At 32.1% G+C, this 18,956-nt stretch overlaps 1 protein-coding gene across 1 annotated transcript in view; it reads left to right on the top strand.

Annotated features, from left to right (window-relative positions):
* Positions 1 to 18,956, top strand: part of LOC106467176 (laminin subunit beta-1-like) — a 103,200-nt gene that overhangs the window by 59,671 nt on the left and 24,573 nt on the right. Inside the window, exons 14-24 of the mRNA XM_013927497.2 lie at positions 338 to 465; positions 1,075 to 1,264; positions 2,297 to 2,440; positions 5,416 to 5,647; positions 6,012 to 6,175; positions 7,383 to 7,607; positions 8,870 to 9,069; positions 10,738 to 10,834; positions 11,078 to 11,269; positions 16,226 to 16,406; positions 17,297 to 17,481. Of these exons, the coding sequence (XP_013782951.1) occupies positions 338 to 465; positions 1,075 to 1,264; positions 2,297 to 2,440; positions 5,416 to 5,647; positions 6,012 to 6,175; positions 7,383 to 7,607; positions 8,870 to 9,069; positions 10,738 to 10,834; positions 11,078 to 11,269; positions 16,226 to 16,406; positions 17,297 to 17,481 (1,938 nt within the window). The remainder of the gene's footprint in view (positions 1 to 337; positions 466 to 1,074; positions 1,265 to 2,296; positions 2,441 to 5,415; positions 5,648 to 6,011; positions 6,176 to 7,382; positions 7,608 to 8,869; positions 9,070 to 10,737; positions 10,835 to 11,077; positions 11,270 to 16,225; positions 16,407 to 17,296; positions 17,482 to 18,956) is intronic.

Here is an 18,956-nt window from a genome sequence, read left to right as displayed (position 1 = left end):
ATCATCAGGTGATGACAAAACCTTGTCGAAACGTTGTACATTTGCTGTTATATTAAAGTTTTTCTTCATTACCCATTCAAGCCGTCTCCAGCCATCATTAGTGACAATGTTTCTTTGTTTAAGTTGAATTTTTAAGCTGTATAAGCTGAATATTATCCATGCTGGAGGTTAAAAATAATTTTCTTTTGGTTCTTTCAGATACCTTATCATTTGTGAAACAGATGAGAATTTTAGAAACTATACTTTATAAGTAAAGGGAAGGTTTGATTTTTTAAATGAAATTTCAGTACAAATTTCACTGCTAATGTAATAAAAGTTTGGATACTTGATATTACAGGAGAAAGGTTTGCAGTTGTTTATCCACCTGCCTGTCTTGAGAAAGGACTGGATTATAAAGTACATATTGAATTTAAGCACTATGACAAGGAAACTGACAACCCCAAAGCAACAGTGTTAGTAGATTCAGTAAGTAAAACCTTTCTCAAGATAAGTTTTAACTATAGTTTTTAGGTATTTCTGAATTGATTTTAGTTTCTTAGGTGCATATTTGAAAATCTTTAAACTTAAGTTTTAATAACTTGTAATTCTTCTTGCAAAACTCGCAGGGATTTGAAGTTTGTTACATTATAAAACATTTGTTTTAGTCCAATCGTTTCAGTTGACTACAGCTTCATAGCCACACAGATCAGGGGAGAGGCACTATAGCTTAAGGACCATTTTATTAATAATTATTTTTATATAAAAGATATTGCTCTGGCAACCTACTTAAAAGTAAAAAAAATAAGTATTTAGAAACTTTTTGTTAAAATAAAGAATGCTAATACAGAGAAAGAAGTAAACTTCTGCAGTAAACTTTATTACTAAAATGTGCATGTTCTAAAATAATACAGAATAACCTGATCTTTCCTAATACTTTTGTTTTGGAGATAATGAGTACTATATAGTCAAACCATTTTAGATGGGCTTGTCATTTGGATGGTAAAACAATCTTCAATCTAGATTTTATACATTGAAATAAAAAAAAAATTTCATACAAAGCTTCTATTAAATGAGATCTTTTTGTTTCTTTCTTAGATTGCACTTGTTCCCCGCATCGACAGTATTCCCTTCTTTCAAGGTACTCAACTTGATGAATACCGCCGCCAGGAGTTTGAACGCTTCCGTTGTGGACAAGCATTTTTCACAGTAGTACGACCATCTTCTCCAGATGTTTGTAAAAAATACCTGTATAGTATTGGATTTTATGTCTATGGTGGAGGAAAAGGTGAATTATAGTTCTCAAGTATGATAATATTTACATTTAAAGTAATAGAACTGTAATTTCAGACAAATTACCATGGATTTTCATGAGGATTAATTTTCAGATAAAACCGAAGACTTTGAAAAAATAGAATACTCAGGAGGATGACACAAGAGTATACGTCAAAACATGTAGAGCCTATGAGATTGTTTTCCAGTCTCATCTGGTTTTTTTTCCACTTTTTAACCTTGTACAGTAAGTTATTATTTGAGTAATTTGGAGACTGGAAACAATCTCATTTTTATTGAATTGTTTATAAAATAATCGTTGTTAAAAAATTTTTTTTTAGTTTTTATGATTGAGCGTTACACATGTACCAAAAAATTTTGAAAAAAAACACTAAATTAGTCTTCAGATATTTTTGTTTTAGCATCTCTTTATATAGAATGCAAAGTGAAAGACATATGCAATATTATAATTTATGCAAGTCACCTTTGAGTAGATAAGAAGATAAGTTTTAAACTCAATGAATATGTTGCATTTCAGGGAACTCTATGATTATTTTTCTTAGCTAACAGTGTTCTCAGTTTTAATACTGTTAACTTTCTTCAAAACAAGATGAAATAAGCTGCTCTCTTGTAATATTTTTAGTTTTTAGGATAAGTTGATAGTTGGATTAAAAACAGAAAAAATTACCTTTACTATACTGTGTTACTCTTTTTTTTTTGTAAGAGGAATTTTTATGTGATTAGGATATAAAATAACTGCCTCTATGTTATAGTCAGAGTTCATTAATTGATTTTAAATTAAATGTAGACAGATATTCTAGAAATGATGAAAGAGAGAGCAGGTTTGTAAAAGATTACACATCATTTTTCATAACATGAAAAGATTAAACAATATTTCACAAGAGAAAGCACATTTCAGGAAGTTTTCTTCTTCAGGTGTGGAGTGTGCATAAGGTGATATTAAACTCAGTGATGTTTATTTTCATTATAATATATTGCACTACATACATTTATATTATTTGTAATAAGAATTATTATTCATTGTTAGAATGCTCCTGTGACCAAACTGGATCACTTAGTAATATGTGTGACCAACTAGGAGGTCAATGTAAGTGTAAACCAAATGTTGTGGGTCGAAGGTGTGACCGCTGTGCCCCAGGTACATTTGGATTTGGTCCAGCTGGTTGTAGACGTAAGTTTTTTCTATTGTGCTTTTTTAAATTTGTAAAACAATTATAATATCATTAACAACTTACAGTTCTATTTCTTCTCTTCGTAGTTTGAATACTTATTGTTTGTAATTTGAACATACTGAAGCAAGAGGTATTTGTTTGTTAATCAAACAAAATTATTCCTGATTGTGATTCTAACATAGCCTATAAAATAGAAATAAAGTAAGCTCTTTAAGATTATTTTTATCAGGTTTTTAGAGTAAGCATCAAAATTTTAAAATGTGATGAAAATAGTGTTTTATTATTATTTTAAACATGAGTAACAAGCTCAAACAAGTAGACTAGTCAAGAAAATTAAAATATCAAAGTTAAATCTAAATTCATTTTATAATTAATTTGAGAAAGTTTGGATTTTCTCATGCTCCATCAGAAAATGACTGCAATATCTGTTTAATCAAGTATCTGGTTTAACCCTATAAGACCCGGCTGCCAAGATTCTTGGCAGCTAACATCACTCTCATCATATTTCATTCCAGAAATAAAACTAGTGGATGAAATTGTTTAAAATTTGATAAGAACTTTCTTGAAAGTTTGTAGTTTCAGAAAAATAAAATATTTAATTTTCATTTTTTCTGATATTTTTACTAAAAAAAACTCGTTATTTAATATAGTTATTTGCACTCGGACTCTGGATAGTTCACCTGCAAGGTGATTTTTATGTGAAGTCTCAAAATACTATTTTTTATCTTACAGTTCACACATTTAATTTGTATAATTTCTAGAACCTCTTAAATGAATATCAAAAGTTTTTCCTTTCAAATTCTTTGTCTAATATAATTTATGCTCATATTTTAACTGATGCCAGCAGGGCTTTACAAAGGTATTTTGGGAAAGACTCCTGGCATTGCCAAAACAAGATGGCACTTATACACACCATCTTGTTTATAACCTTTCAAAATCCAGGCAACAAGTTAGACCTATAAAAAATTCATTAAACCGTTCAAGTATGACTTTTAAAATGCACAATATGTAATTAACTAAAATATAAAAGTAAGACCTAAATACAATTTAACTGTCTCTCTAACTGTAGCATACATAGGTAAGAAACCACTTTACATGTTGTAGTTGATCAAACACACAACAATACAAACGTCTGTTACATGTACACCTTAAAGAAAACTGCACATCAGAGTGTAGTGTAAACTGAGCTCTTTCTAATGACTATATACACTTGTATCAACTAACTATATGTATGTTGTAGATATGAAAGCAAATTACAGAAGGTGAGTGTGGCAAACATCAAGGGTTGTAAAATTTATTTCTCTTTCTCAATGAATATGGTTGTAGGACTTTAGATCTCACATGTCAATTAGATACAACACACATAGTTAGCATTTAAATACTCCTATACATTGCCAGCACATGTGGCTAAGACCGAACTGCTGCTAAAGTTGAGATTTTTCAAAGCATGTGGATTATGTGATACTAAAACTGCAGTTTAATTTTTTTTTAAAGGTTTCCTTTAAAACAAAAGTAACTGAAACTTAAATAACATAAAAATTCAAATTATCACATACATATATATATGTTACATTCATTGACATATATTGATAGTAAAATGGTAAAATCAAATTTTGAAGGTAATGCAGTACCATATGCAAAAAGGAATTTAAAAATGGCTCTAGGGGACAATAGGTTTAAAGGCATGGATGTCCACAAAGGGAGGGGGCAAATGGGGTCTTTTCCCCAACTACTTTTCCCTCTCTCTCCTGGAATAATCTCTGCAGATGCCCATGGTTAAATGTGTGAAGGTCCAGTTAAATCAGAAAGCTAGTCTGATAGAGAGTAAGATCTGGTGAACTAAAATATTTCACCTTGAGATGTGTCAACTCTGTTTAAGTTGAAATTTGAAGTGAAATAGCTAGGTCTCTGCTGAAATAAATATTTGTACTAAAGGAGTTTGAGCTCCATTAAATTAATTCATGTGGATCATAAAGGCATAAGCTTTGTTAAAAGCTGAAAATTTGACTGAAAACGTATAGGTTGCTTGAAAGATGTTTTTCAGTGGAAGGAATGTAATGTTATAAAAAGAAAAAAAAAACTGTGCTCAAAATATGAGCATTCTGGTTGAAAAGATATTCATGCATTTCACTTAATAAAGTTAAAAATGCTTTCTTACGGTTTGTGACATGAATTGTTATCTGAATTTGACAGCTGGTGACTTGTTATGTGTGCTTGAATATGGTAAGAAAATACATAGTTAGACAATTCAAATACTTATTTTGGTAATCTTTTGGTCATAGAAAGTTAAAAATTTTAAATGCAAGTTTTCTCCTTTTTTGGGATTATTTTCTGTCGATAAACATGCACTAAGAGCTGCACTTGACAATATCTGCCAGAATCCCTATAAAACCATAGGAGGTAAAGGGTTAGGAAATAATTGGTTTAACCTTTTCAATACAGCTGGGATGTATATTTCCCAGTGCACTTGGAAATATATGTCCCAGTCGCAGTGAATGGGTTAAATGTTATGGTTTTATATTTAAAACAAGTAGTGCAAAATATATGACAAATATTTTGCAACATGTCATACTCTTAACTCTATGCAAGTAAGTTATTTATATTATTCTTGATTGGAGTTTTTAGTTTCAAGTACAATGTTATAGTTGTTGATTACAAACTGTATACTTGAAATTGTAAAAACAAAACAAGAAACTATGAAATAGTTTTGGAATTATTATGCAATTTTTTTTTGCTTAAAGTATGGGAACCATGAAAATTATTAAAAAAATATACGTTGAAAACTAGTCTTTTTAGCCTGGTATGAAAACAGTGAAATTAAATGTACTGTATTTAATGTAATTATGTTTCTAAACTGTACACTAGGGGAAATGTTAACTTGAAATGTAACTAGGACACTTATTTGTAAACCTTGAAGATCCACTAGTCACTTTCCAATAGTTTAAAACTATGTAGTTTTTTTATTTTATTTTAGCTTGTGATTGTCACAGTATTGGGTCATTGGACAACTTGTGTGACTCTGGAACAGGCCAATGCAAATGTCGACCAAATACTTATGGACAACAGTGTGATGAATGTCAGCCTGGATACTGGAACTACCCAACCTGCCAGCGTTGTGACTGCAATGGTCATGCTGACACTTGTGACCCCAAAACAGGTTTTTGCATTGATTGTCGAGACTTTACAGCAGGTGCAAATTGTGACAAGTAAGTCTAATCAAATATTGCATGTTTAATTTATCACAGTTAAACATTAATTTTACTTTGTTTAAAATAGGTTTTTACTGTAAAACAGAAATTTTGAATCATTTACAGAATAATGTTTACCTTATGGCTCGTCTTGCATGTGTTGTATTCTTCAAGATACATTTTGGAAGAGAAGCTATTTCCAGTAATGAAACTTATATAAGTATAGCTTTTTTGAATAATATTCACTTTTGAATAAACAAATCATACAGTACTTAACTCATTAGAAATACTTAAATTGGTTGTTAAATTGGAAAAAAACATTCTCTAAAATATTAACTTTATTTTCTCACATTTGTAAACATTCCATTTTTTGTTGCCATAGATGTGAAACTGGCTTTTATGGTGACCCAAGAATTGGGGTGGAAATACCCTGTCGGCCTTGCCCTTGTCCTGGAACACCAGATAGTGGAATATACCATTCTAAAGGATGTGACCTTGACCCTCGAACTGAAAATGTTTTGTGTGCTTGTGATCTAGGATATGCAGGTATAGAGCAAACACACTATTCTGTAACACTGTGGCTACAGGCAGGTCAAAGTGCACATGTTATGACTTTTTATAGAGTTACTTTCAAAATTTAATTAAATCACTTTATTATTATTGTATATGAATAAACTTTACATCAAAATGTAGTAAATAAGTCAAATATTTGTATTATATAAATCTTAAGTTTTAATTTTATAATGAAATAAAAGAAAAATCTTCAATCTCACCCCTAGTAGGAGAATTGTGGCATTTGCTCTCTAGGTATCCCCTCTTCTCTAATTTGTTCACCACCCCTCTAAGAAGTATGGAATTTAACATAGTTATTCATTATGAAATAGATACTACTCAGGCAAAGCATAATGTTTATAGCCTTCAGTCTTATCTGTTTACAGGGCTATAAGCTAGAAAATCAACCCACTTGCCATGCCAACTTGTTATGACTCTTTCACAACTTGCCAATAGATCTCTGATATTTTATACTATATTTTTTATAACCAATAGATAGCCACTCTTTGGTTCTGTCAGGTGATGTGTTATGTTATTTTCTGTACACTTCTTGTCTATTTCCTTATTCAGTTTCAGTCATGTACATGAAATAGTTAATATGAGAGCATATATTTCTTTAAAGAATGAGGAACCAAACTATTTTGAAACTGCTTTTGTGTATTGGATCATTAAAATTACAAAGAAATTGTACTTCTAATACAATATGCTTGAAGAATAATGTTCTTGTCATGACCATTGCAAGAGAAACTATTTTCCTGTGGCAACTTGTATTACCCATAAGAAGACTAATCATCTTCTTGTGTTCACCATTGAAGAAAAGTAGTATTTTGTTCTGCTAACTGAAAAGGGAAGGAAAATGCACATACTGAAGTTATTTTATAAAGTTTATTTAATCCTTCACTGTTCAAAGGTAGCACTCTCTCTTTGTTTAGGATTCTATTTATTTATAAAATTACTAAGCAGTCTACTCAGTTTAATGACTGGTTGAAAATTTTAAATTTTTGCAGTGTTCACTATGAAAAAAACACGCAAGCAGACAGTGATTCTCTATTACAAAAGTGTGTCAGCTGATTGAATACAACACATTTAAACTGATTTATGATTTTTTCAAAATGTGGTTAATGTTAGTTAGCTATCTTTGGTTTGAAATTTTCAACCTAACAAAATTGTTTTAGTTGTATTTGGAATGTTATTCTTGCAGGAGAAAGATGTGATCGATGTGCCAACAATTATTATGGGAATCCAAATGCCCTTGGAGGTGAATGTTTTAAATGTGAATGCAACAATAACATTGATGAAACTGTACCTGGAAACTGTGATGCTAACACAGGAGAATGTCTACTCTGTCAGTTCAACACTGAAGGATCCCACTGTGAGCACTGTAAACCTGGGTTTTATGGAGATGCAACCAGACAACAGTGCATTGGTATGTATATACTTTGTTATTTTAAAATGGGAGGACAAATTTCTGGCTCTTAAGATTTTGAAAATAACTACATGATGTAATTACAAATTATCAATTAAGTAATTAATGATTTGGAAAACATGCATGTGCTATTTCCCTTCATCAAAAAATACCTTTAATCAAGATATTTGGTGTTACTGAGAAGATATAATTATTAGTTTGACTTGAATAATGTAATATATCCATTAAACTTTTAGACAGTGTAAAAAAAGACAAGGTTAGTCACAAATAGATGGATAATTTGTAGAAAGAAAGTTAACCTTTTCACTACAGGCATGTTTTACTGCACACGTCATGAGGTTTTAGTGACTTACATTCAAAATTTAATTAAACTACTTTTTGTTTATGTTATATTAATTAGTATAGCATAATATCATAACTAACAATCCATATTTAATAGTATACAAGTTTTAAGTTCTTAATTTTATAAGATAAAATTTCAAAAAATTGTGAATTTCTCCTAGTGTGAGAAATGTGAAGTATTTTCTCTGGGCATTCCCTCTTGTCTATTTTATTCACCACCCCTCCAATAAGTAAGAAATTTAACATAAATTACTCGCTATAAAAGCGTCATTTCTCGGACAAACCATAATATTTGTAGCCTTCAATTTTGTTTGGTTACAAAGCCATGAAATAGAAAATCAGCCCCCTCTTGCCACACCCATTTGTCACATCTTATCTTTCAGGATTTGTTTAATACTATATTATGTATAACTAATAGAAAGCCAAGGTTTTCATCTATCAAATGACATATGTTACGTCATTTTCTGAACAGAGAATTGTCATTTTCTCTGTTAGTACAAGAATACAACAAATACTACTAGTTATGATGCAATAATACTGAATTAAAACAACTAGAAAAACTCAAAAGGTTCTAGTAACATGATGCAGTAATATAACAATCACCAATTCATAACTATTGAACTACAGAACATATGATTTGTAAACAATTACGTAAACAAATCTGGGATAAACTTATTACTTCTAAAAATAACTAAATTTAACACTCGTGTTATATAAATTAGTTGAATCATAACTCTTGCATTATACTTAAACTGAAACAGTCATGCATTTCTAATAGTCACGTTTTATATCTAAAAATAGTAAGAATATATTTTATTTGCATAACCCCTACTCCAGTTAGTATTTTATTTTCTAAATTAATAGTTATTCATGCTTCTTTAAAAGATCCTGTGTAAAACTATGACTTGATTCTTTTCTAGAATGTGTTTGTAACAAACTGGGCACAGATTCTACTGCTGGAACTTGTGATCGGACAACAGGCCAATGTCCATGTCTGCCAAATGTTTTAGGTCAAGTGTGTGATGAATGTGCACCCAATCATTGGAAACTGGCTAGTGGTGAGGGGTGTGAGGCTTGTGATTGTGACCCATTGGGATCATATGATCCACAATGCAATGAGGTAAAGCTTCAACATGAATAAAAATGTTGTGCATAAATCGATATATTTTAAATTTTCTGGTTGCTATGACAGTTTTTGATATTATGAGATTTAAGTTTGTTATTATGCTATTGGATATATCATTAGATTAGATATGTTAAAATTTTTTTACTATTATAGTATTAGAGAAATTTGAATTTTTTACTAGTGTGTTATTTCTTTTTAGTTATTTATATCTTGTAGGCTTCAATATTTGGAAAACATTTTTATTAAGTGTGTGTATGTGTGTGTGTGTGTGTGTGTATATATATATATATATATATATTATTTTGTCAGTTCCCTTGGAAACTTCCTAATTCTTAAATTGCCCCTAATTATATTCCTTGATTTTTGCTTCCAGTTACTATCTGTATACTGTGGCATCTATTTAAGAAAGTTATGACACCATCATTGACCTTTCTTTTTATCCTATATTTTACTTTAATAATTCAAATTTTTATTATAATATACTAACTTTCATATAACAGTCTGCCCATAAAATTCTAAATTACTTGCATAAATTATAAATATGCCACAACTAAGTAATTTTTTGTTAAAAAGCCTTTGTGTTATAGGAGAAGGTGACTACATTATATTTTCTTGTTTTTGTTGTTTAAAAAAATCATATTTTAATGCACATCCCAAGAAGTACTGACTCCACAAAATTTTGACATTAGAAAGTATAGTGGGCAAAGCATTGCCATGTGGTTAGCATGCTCAGATGGTGAATCTGATGATTCATGAGCCATTGCAGCAAAATTACACTCCAAACTTTGTGGTCTTGAGTGCACTGTGAGAGTAGTAATCAAATCTCACTGCCCAATCATATGAATTGGTGGTGGGTGATTTTAACTAGTTGTTTTCCTTCTAGTCTAGCAGGTAAAATTCAGGAAACCTATGTGCTGACAGCCTTTGTGTAAACTTTACGTAAAATTCTGAAGCAAACACAGAAGGTGTAGAGTTGTATTGGAGATATTATAAGATAAAGAATGGTAATATGTGTGTAATATTATACATCATACAGGATTTTTTGCATACCAAAGCAAAGTATAAATAGAGGTGTTTATGCATGATAATGTAGTTTGCAGAGAGTTGTATGTGATTATGCTTGTGACTCTGACTCATTGAGATTGTGATCTATAAATAAATGATGCAAAACTAAGATAAAATGTTTCAAAAGGAATAAAACAAGATCCAATTATAACATTATACTAAACCTATGGAAGCCTATCTTTTGTTTTCATTCTGCTATCTGTATTGCACCATAATATGGGATATAGGATGGTTTTTGTGTGTTACATTTCAAAATGTAGAGGGTGTATGTGTGTTGTACGTAATAATCTACATCTTCATAAATCTTTCTTCTTTAGCCCTTTATAGATGTTGAACTCCCGCCCCACTTTAAAAACAACTACGGACCCATTGTATTCATGTACTTTGAATATATATTACAAAATTAGGTGCTTATACAAGACACAAATAACCCTTAATACATGGCTCATGCAGTGGTTTTTACACAGGTTGTAAACAGAACAGCAAGCATATGTTAATATAATCATTAGCATTAAATTACCTCTGCTTTTGCTATTCATTTACCTCAGTTTTCTTGTTTTTGGAACAGACTTCCTTAGTTCTGAATTATCTTTTCAGTTTGATGGACAGTGTCGATGCAAAGCAGGACATGGAGGAAGACGATGTAATGAATGTGAAGCCAACTACTGGGGAAATCCAGCTATCCAATGTTATCGTAAGAAAGAGTTATTCAGAATTTTGTTTAGTAAAAGTCATCCATTAAATATGCTTAATTTTGTTCCTGAAACTGAGAAAGATGTCATTTTTTATTGTTCTCACCACATATCTGCATTTCAATTTGGAGAACTTTATTGTTATTGATTGTATCAAACCTTTTGTATCTCTCTTTTGTGTTTTTTATTTATTATTACTGACTTTTTTTTATTGCTTTTGATTTTATTTAACTTTTTCCTTACAGGATGTGAATGTAATCCAGAAGGGTCAGCTACACTTCAGTGTCATAGAGACAATGGTACATGTGTGTGTTTGGATGGTATAGCTGGTGACTGGTGTGATCAGTGTGCACGAGGTCACACTGGAAGAGCACCTTACTGTGATCCATGTGGAGAATGTTTTGATAACTGGGATCTAATTATACAGGAATTGAAAGGTATTAATTTGCACAAGTTTTCTCTCGTGGTTATTCTTGACTGAAGAAAGGTTTTTATCACTTTTTCATACTTGCATGATTTTTATTATTATAACTGGCCCTTTTATGTAATTGAGAATGGTCAATTGTTTCTTTATGGATTAATTTAATACTTAGAATAATTTTTGTAGTTTATCACAAACAAGTTATTAGACAAAGTTAATTAATACCTGTAAATTATATGTATAGTACATTATTACTTAGAATTTTTCAAGTTTTTAGTGAATCTGTTTTTAATCTTGGGTAATTTTGATCAGATATTGACAGTTTTTGTAAAGCTTTTAATGAAGACCATCAGGTTAACACTTTGTTCTGATACGGTACATTATCTCTGCTCACATAAATAGCTATTCTCATTCAGTAATGCCCTCTAAATGCAGAAAAAAATTTTATGCATGCCACAAGCCTTATAATTGACTGATTCCAATTCGTCTCTTATGCAAATCATGCATCAACCCTCCACCAATAAGAGTGTGACATACTCTCATGGCACATGTGACTCCCTCTATTCTTTTGTTTGATTTACATATTTCTACTATGAATTCTGAGGTGTGTTATACCTCTAGCAGTATTTTCACAGGCTGCGAGGGGGGGGGGGGAACTGTCGTTGGATTTCTCTTCTATTATCCATCGTGAGATTGATCATTATATGGGTCAGTCTTCTTCTCCTGAACTTGCCCCACTAATCCTCCTGAACAAGCTGAACCTGTTCGGGTCTATGAAAATTTTATAACCTTTTTACACCACAAATTTTGCCTTGTTTTCCCTTACCACTCCTGCGGAATCAGCTAGGCCTAATATGGCATTTTTTGACATGATTTCTCAGGTATGTTATGTCTTATCTAATTCCTTGTTTTTATATAATTCCTTATTACCTCCATGTTGGTTCATTTGTCAACTTCAGCTCTCACTTTACACACGGGTTTCACTGTAGATGGGATTTTCTGCGTTGCGATGTGATCTTGTCCTGGGTAAGTTTGCTGGCTCTTTCGTATCTGGATTTCTGTATATTTTGTTTGGTGATATGTTTTCGATCATGTATCTGAGACTCTGGACTCCCACTGGTTATCTGTACATTTTAGTCTTCGGTTCCTTGTCTTCTTGCTCTGGCTATCGATGTTTTCAGCCAGGATTAGACCTACACATTTGTCTATCCTCCCATTTTCATTCTTCGCCGGAGATTTCTTTCATCAACGACACTCCATGTTCAGTACTTCTGATAGCTCTTTCCTGGCTGTCTCAGCTGTGGTTTCCATGGCTTATCCAGCTCCAACTTCCTCCTTTGTTACTTTTTCCTTTGTCTCCATCCCTTCTTTGCCACCCTTAGTCACTGGTGTTTCATCCAGACCTTCCTGTCCTCCATCTTCATGCCTGGTTTTCCTCTGGTCTTTGGTGAGGTGATTCGGCTTCTCCCGATGGTTAGCCTCTTTTCTGTCTTGTTTCATTTGCCTTTCCTACATGGAAATTTCTCAATAAAAATAGAATTTTTCCACTATTCGTTTTTGTGGATCCAGGGTTTTCTCCTGATCAACTCATTGTTCTTCATCATGTGGATTTCCTCTCTTGACAGGGCGGTCCTGTCCGACACCTTTTGTTTTTTCGTGATTCCACAGGTATTTACCTCTCCTATTTACCTGTGGATGTGTTTCTTCCAGATTTGTCATCTGCCATGGTGGGCTGCCCTTACAGATAGGGATATTAATATGGTCCTCCACTACCTCACTTTGCCTATGTTCAAACTACTCTCCCGGTGCTCCTTGTTTCACCTTCCTTTACGTCTTCCTTCCTTTTCCTAATCGCCTGTGAATGTCAATGGTTTGTTTCACGTGCTCTTTATCCTTCTACGTGTCTTCTCCTTTCCTCATTTTTCCTCCCTAACACATTGGCAGCTCCTGAGGATAACTCCTCCATTTAGCCTCTTTCCCATTTTCTGTTTCACACCTTTATTCTCATCCTGATCCAGATAGACTTTTATGTTCTGTACGTACTCTTCTCAATTATCTTGCTTGTACGGCTTCCTTCTGTGGTGTATGTTCCTGCCTCTTTCTTCCTTGGCAACTTTCTTCTGTTCATGTTTTTTTCCTTCCTCCTTTGACAGTTTGGTTCGGCTCTTCATTTGATTGACTTCCTCCTCTTTATCATCTTCCTCCCGTACTTTGTTCTGAGTGTCTTCTCACTCAATTTGACAACTTACCTTTTCATTGCCATTTCATCTTTATTGTCCTTTGGAGGCATTTCTTCAATTGGGCATGTGGACTACCCATATTTATGTTTGTCTCTCACTATTTGCATCAGGTCACGGTTTTCTTCCTCTTTGGATTATCGTCTTTCACCCTTTTCTTCTAGTGCTAGTGGAGTTTGAGTGTTCTTACCACTTTCCAGTTCCAAGCTGTTTAGGTGAGGGACCATAGAGGCATCTTCCTGAATGGATTAATGAAATACAAACAAAATATTGAAATTATTATAAAACCATTCAGTTGAGAGTAAGGTGGTAGTGTTCGGCTGGTGTAGATGATGTAGTATCCTCCAATACAAAACATAAAAACTAATGGGAGTGAGACATTAAACTTGCAGTTCATGTCTTTGATTGGGATTCCTCATCCTATTCCCATGTGGATATCAGTTCCCAGTGGCTGGGTTTTGGATTTAGAGTATAACCAATCAACATAAGTCCTCACATATGTATTCCAGATGTCTATATTCCTCCCTCATTTATACTCCATCAGTGTTGTGGGTTTCAGTGTAGATAATTGCAGATTGTTATGGTTTTTTTTCCCTTCTGCTGTCCCATGATGTTTCTTATTCCGAGGATGTAAATACACTTGGGGTGGTTCCAGTCAATTTCACTTTTGAGGGAGATGTTTTACAGTATGTAGACATCTTTTTGATACCGGATGTCAGGTTCCCGGATCGATCTATCAATTTATCATATTCGCATGTGCTCATTCATGAATCGGAGGGTACTAGACTCCCTTCAGTCTCATGAACTTGAGGTGAAGACAGTAGGATCCTCTTTCCTATCCCTGTCAGATGGCTGGGTTTTGGATTGTAGTGGACTTGCTGGTGGTATGATCCTCTTTCCTACCCTCACATGGATGTCAATAACTGGCAGTTGGGTTTTAGATTGTAATTGACTTACCGAGGGTATGATCCTCATCCTACTCCTGTATGGATGTATGGATGTCGGTTGACAGCAGCATGAGTTTTGAATGTAGTTGACTTGCCGTGTATGGTCTGTTGCACCCTAGCCACTCTACATCTAGAGGCACATCCTTTTCATATTACCCACTTTTATGATTTCTTGGATTGAGTTTCAGAAATATTGCATGGTTCAGATCACTTTCTGGCCATAGTTCTCTCCCAATTGGATGTGCTCCTTTGTTTTCCACCCATATATGCAACATCTTTCTATGATAGGTGAAGAGTATACCTGGTTCAGAAGTGGTGTGGTTTCCCACATCAGATCTTAGAATCTGACTGTCTCATCTTAGGGAGTGTCCTTCGGATGCTTTTGAAGGATGTTTCTTTCTTCCTCGTGCAATGGTATCTCCACCTATTCAATGTGGGATTCTAGCTATTTATGTGAGTGGAGGTAATGTACCATATTGGAAATTATAATTTTCCTACACTGAAAATGTATTTTCGATAGGTACTTACCTCCTCTCATACTTCTCACCCTTCCTCCCCACTGAAAACCAGTGCTTCCATCTTCTGCCAAAACTCGAAGTGATAAAATTGAATAGAGGGAGTCATATTCTCAGGAGAGTATGTCACACTCTTATTGGCAGAGGGTTGATGCATGATAATTTGCATGAGAGAAGCAATTAAATCAGTTAATTCAATTCCAATGGAGGGGAGATAGAAGGTTTGTGGCATGCATAAAACTTTTTTTGCATATAGAGGCAAGCACTGAAGGAGAATGGCTGTTTATGTGACAGGAGATAAGTACCTATAAGAAATACATTTTCAGAGTAGGAAAATTATAATTTTAAACTTTCCATGGGGTAAAGAAAAGTTTATTTTTTGTAGTGCTAAGCTGTCAAACAAAGTAATTTTTCTTTATGACACTTTGAGTTGCCTATAGACAGATACTTAAATTTAAAAAGCAAAGACATTTGATAAATATTAGTGATATTGTGCCACATATTACAGTTGTATTTTGTAGTTTTGGATATTGTAGGTTATCAGAGATTCAATTATAATAAAATTATACTAAACCTATCTTTAGTTTTTCATTGCTGCTATTTGTGAGTTTTATTATTTATCTAAATAATACTAGTTTCATCTGACTTTTTGATGATCAGTCTTCTGTATTGCTGGATGAAATTTTGCTTTTTTAGAGTGTTTCTAATAATTTTTGTATAGTTTAAGTCAGTGGATAATTTTTATTACTGAATATCTTGCATCAATAAAGTTCACAACAATTTAAAATTCATGTAAATTTACATCAATGACTAGTTTATATTAGTAATTTACATATTCCATTTATTTTAAAGAAATAGCAGTGATAATTTATTTGGAAATTGTTTTAAGTCCATGACTGTCAGTCTCAGCCTGTGTAAAAATCAAGTTTATATGTCATAGTTAAAAAAAAACAACAAACGAATCCTGTGATCAGTTAAATGAAAATAATGTTTTATTTGAAAATCTCATTAACTTATACACTTACTTACATTAGTGCCAATTTTATACACTCTAGCTTACACAAATATATCTATCTGAGCATGGGGGTCTGCAAGATTGCAAGGGGTCCATGAAAGTGAAATGGTTAAGAACCATTGTTTTTAAGTCATATTTAAAGATGGAAATTAAGGTCAAATTGATGAAATATCCAGTTTTACTTACTGATCATGTGAAATATTTTAACTTCACAATTACATGAATATAATTCTACTTTTATATTTATAAACTAAACAGATCGTACTCTGAGACTGGTAGATCAAGCTAAAAATATCAAAGATACTGGAACTACGGGTGCTTACACAGATGAGTTTTCTGAGATGGAGAAAAAGTTAGATGAAGTGAGAGAGATTTTAGATAGTGCTAATGTGACAGGGGCAGATATTGATGAACTTCAGAAGCTAATAGATGAATTAAAGTAAGATTTTGACATACCTTTGTTGTTTTTAGATGAATTTTTCATACCATTTTCAGCCTAAAATATAGTTTTCTACAATGTATTTAGTAAGTTGTTTGATTGATCAAGTTATAATATTTCATCAGTGATTTCTACCTCATCTGTATATATTCCATGGATATGCAAATGTATTGAACTCTTTTATTTTATTTTATGAAGTAAAGCATTGAGTTCAAAAGGAGCTACTCAACATTTACTTGTGATTTATTGTTGACAATGAAAGAAGATTTTTATTCTAAAATAGCATTTTTATTGGTCTAGGAGAACCTTTTAGCAAAGAAAACAATGTAATTTATGCAGAAGTTACATATCTAATATGAAAGAAACTATATTGCTGAAGAAATATATCAAATATGAATGTATATATTTTAAATCTTAAATTAATTAGGTATTTTAATTGTGAGCATACAATCAATAGCAGTGATTTATAGTTGGTTTGTAATTTTATTCAGTTTAGAGCTACAATACCATTTAATTTTTGCAATCTTTTTTATTTCAACCTTTTGAATTTAATACCTGAATAAAATAAATTTAAATTTTTATATATAGTGTCATTTTTTGAAGGCATTCTGGAAGTATAATTCTGTTAGTTCAATTAAAGATTCAAAATCATGTGAAATCTATATTTTGTCACATCAACCTTGATAAAAAGGTATACTGCCACCACAGTGTTTGAGATAAAGTAATTAACTATATGATGTTAAGTGAATATATCAACCATTATGCACAAGTTTTAGGTGTATTAAAACAAAGGTGGAAGGTATAATACTGGATTTATCAGTATCCAAGATTTTACATGGTTTTTGTTTATAATCTTAAAAAAGTTAAGACCTATAATCATATGATTCCAGAATGAACCTGACAAATAGCAAAGTTGAGCTGAAAGATGTGGAAAACCACTTAAAAAATACAACAGATAGAATTTATGATGCAAATCTAGCTTTATCAGATCTGCGACGCAGAGCTGGAGACCTAACATCTGATGCAAAAGACCTCAAGGACAATGCAACAGCTCTCCAAGAGGCTAATGTTGAAGGTAAAAATTCACCAGGATAAACTTAATGAGAAATGCTTAGTTTTGTATCTACTTTGTAGGTGTATGAGAATAGAATAAAGTTAAGTGTGACAAATTGTGAACTGATGGATTCATATTATCAGTTGTGAAGTAAAATATGAAGTTAGAGCAAACCACATATTAAAATTCAGCATCTTAGTAGAACTAATATACTGAGTTCACACACCAATAAGCAGATAACTAATGAACTAATACTTAATTGGCTTCTTTTACCTTTTTGTTTAGGTTTTTTTGGAAAGCTCATGCCATGTATTTCAGGCAACCTTGTAAATAGCAATTAATAATTTATTATATCTTCCCTTCCATTTCATGTGGATATTCTAAATTGACTATTTTATAGTTAAAATGTACTTTAATTAATGCATTTCTGGGCTCTATACTTTTTTTGTCCCTTGTGATTATGGAATTAAAGTTGATGTATGTATTAACTGTCCTTTGGCCTATTGTAACATAGATAATTATTATACCAAAAATATGCATTAGTTCCACCTATCTCTTGTTAACTGAACTAAGAGATTTAATATGTAGTTGGGTTGGCTCTTTTAAATTATTTGGTGAATATAATCAGCAAAATACTGATTTTTGTATTTATAACATAGCTTTATTCCTCAATACTTCACAAATTTACTAGCTTTTTTGGAAATCTAATTTAAAACTAGTTGGGCCTACTCCCACAAACTTATTTGATTTTAATGTCATGCACCCTCTAGTTAACATCCAAATTAAAACATTGAAAATATAGCTAATAACAATATTTTCAAAACCGCATGTATCCTTTTCATGGGGCACACTTGCTGTGTGGATTAATAAACTTTAAATTTCTATGTATAAGTAGGAGATTTTGGTGATTTTTTTTTTTTAAATAATGAAAATAAAAAATGTTTACGCACAGTTGGATTCCATCAGTCACAAATTAGTAGATTTAAAATGCATGTTAAATTATGTAGTTAATAATTAATGAAAAACAATTAAAAATCGTACCTGTAAATCAACCTTTTGCTCCATGCTACCTTCCGATTGGAACAATGTTAACAAAATGACAGTGATTGATATCAAATTATCACTTTACCTGGTAATCTGATACTGTGTAACACCTGTGTCAAGGCAAGATAAAATTTAGTCCCAATAAGTCCATCTTTTATAAACTCATACACGTGGATTCATATTATATGGATAAATGAAATGAAAATTGTTAACAACCAAATGAAGTATGAGCTTACCTATGTACTTATAAAAGTACAGAAAGGGGGTTTTGTAATCACATTGGTTGTAAACCTGAAATACTGTGATTGACAGATACGTATCAATAGTAACCTCCACCCATTCTATGTCATGTTATAATGATATAATTGATATATTATTCATATCACTTTTATCATAGACTATTGTAGCACACATTATTTTGCTGTAGCCACACCAAACAATATGATATATAG

This window comes from Limulus polyphemus, unplaced genomic scaffold (genome assembly GCF_000517525.1).
Source record: "Limulus polyphemus unplaced genomic scaffold, Limulus_polyphemus-2.1.2 Scaffold2516, whole genome shotgun sequence".
In the NCBI taxonomy this organism is placed as follows: domain Eukaryota; kingdom Metazoa; phylum Arthropoda; class Merostomata; order Xiphosura; family Limulidae; genus Limulus; species Limulus polyphemus.
This window is presented reverse-complemented; position numbering and strand designations above follow the sequence as displayed.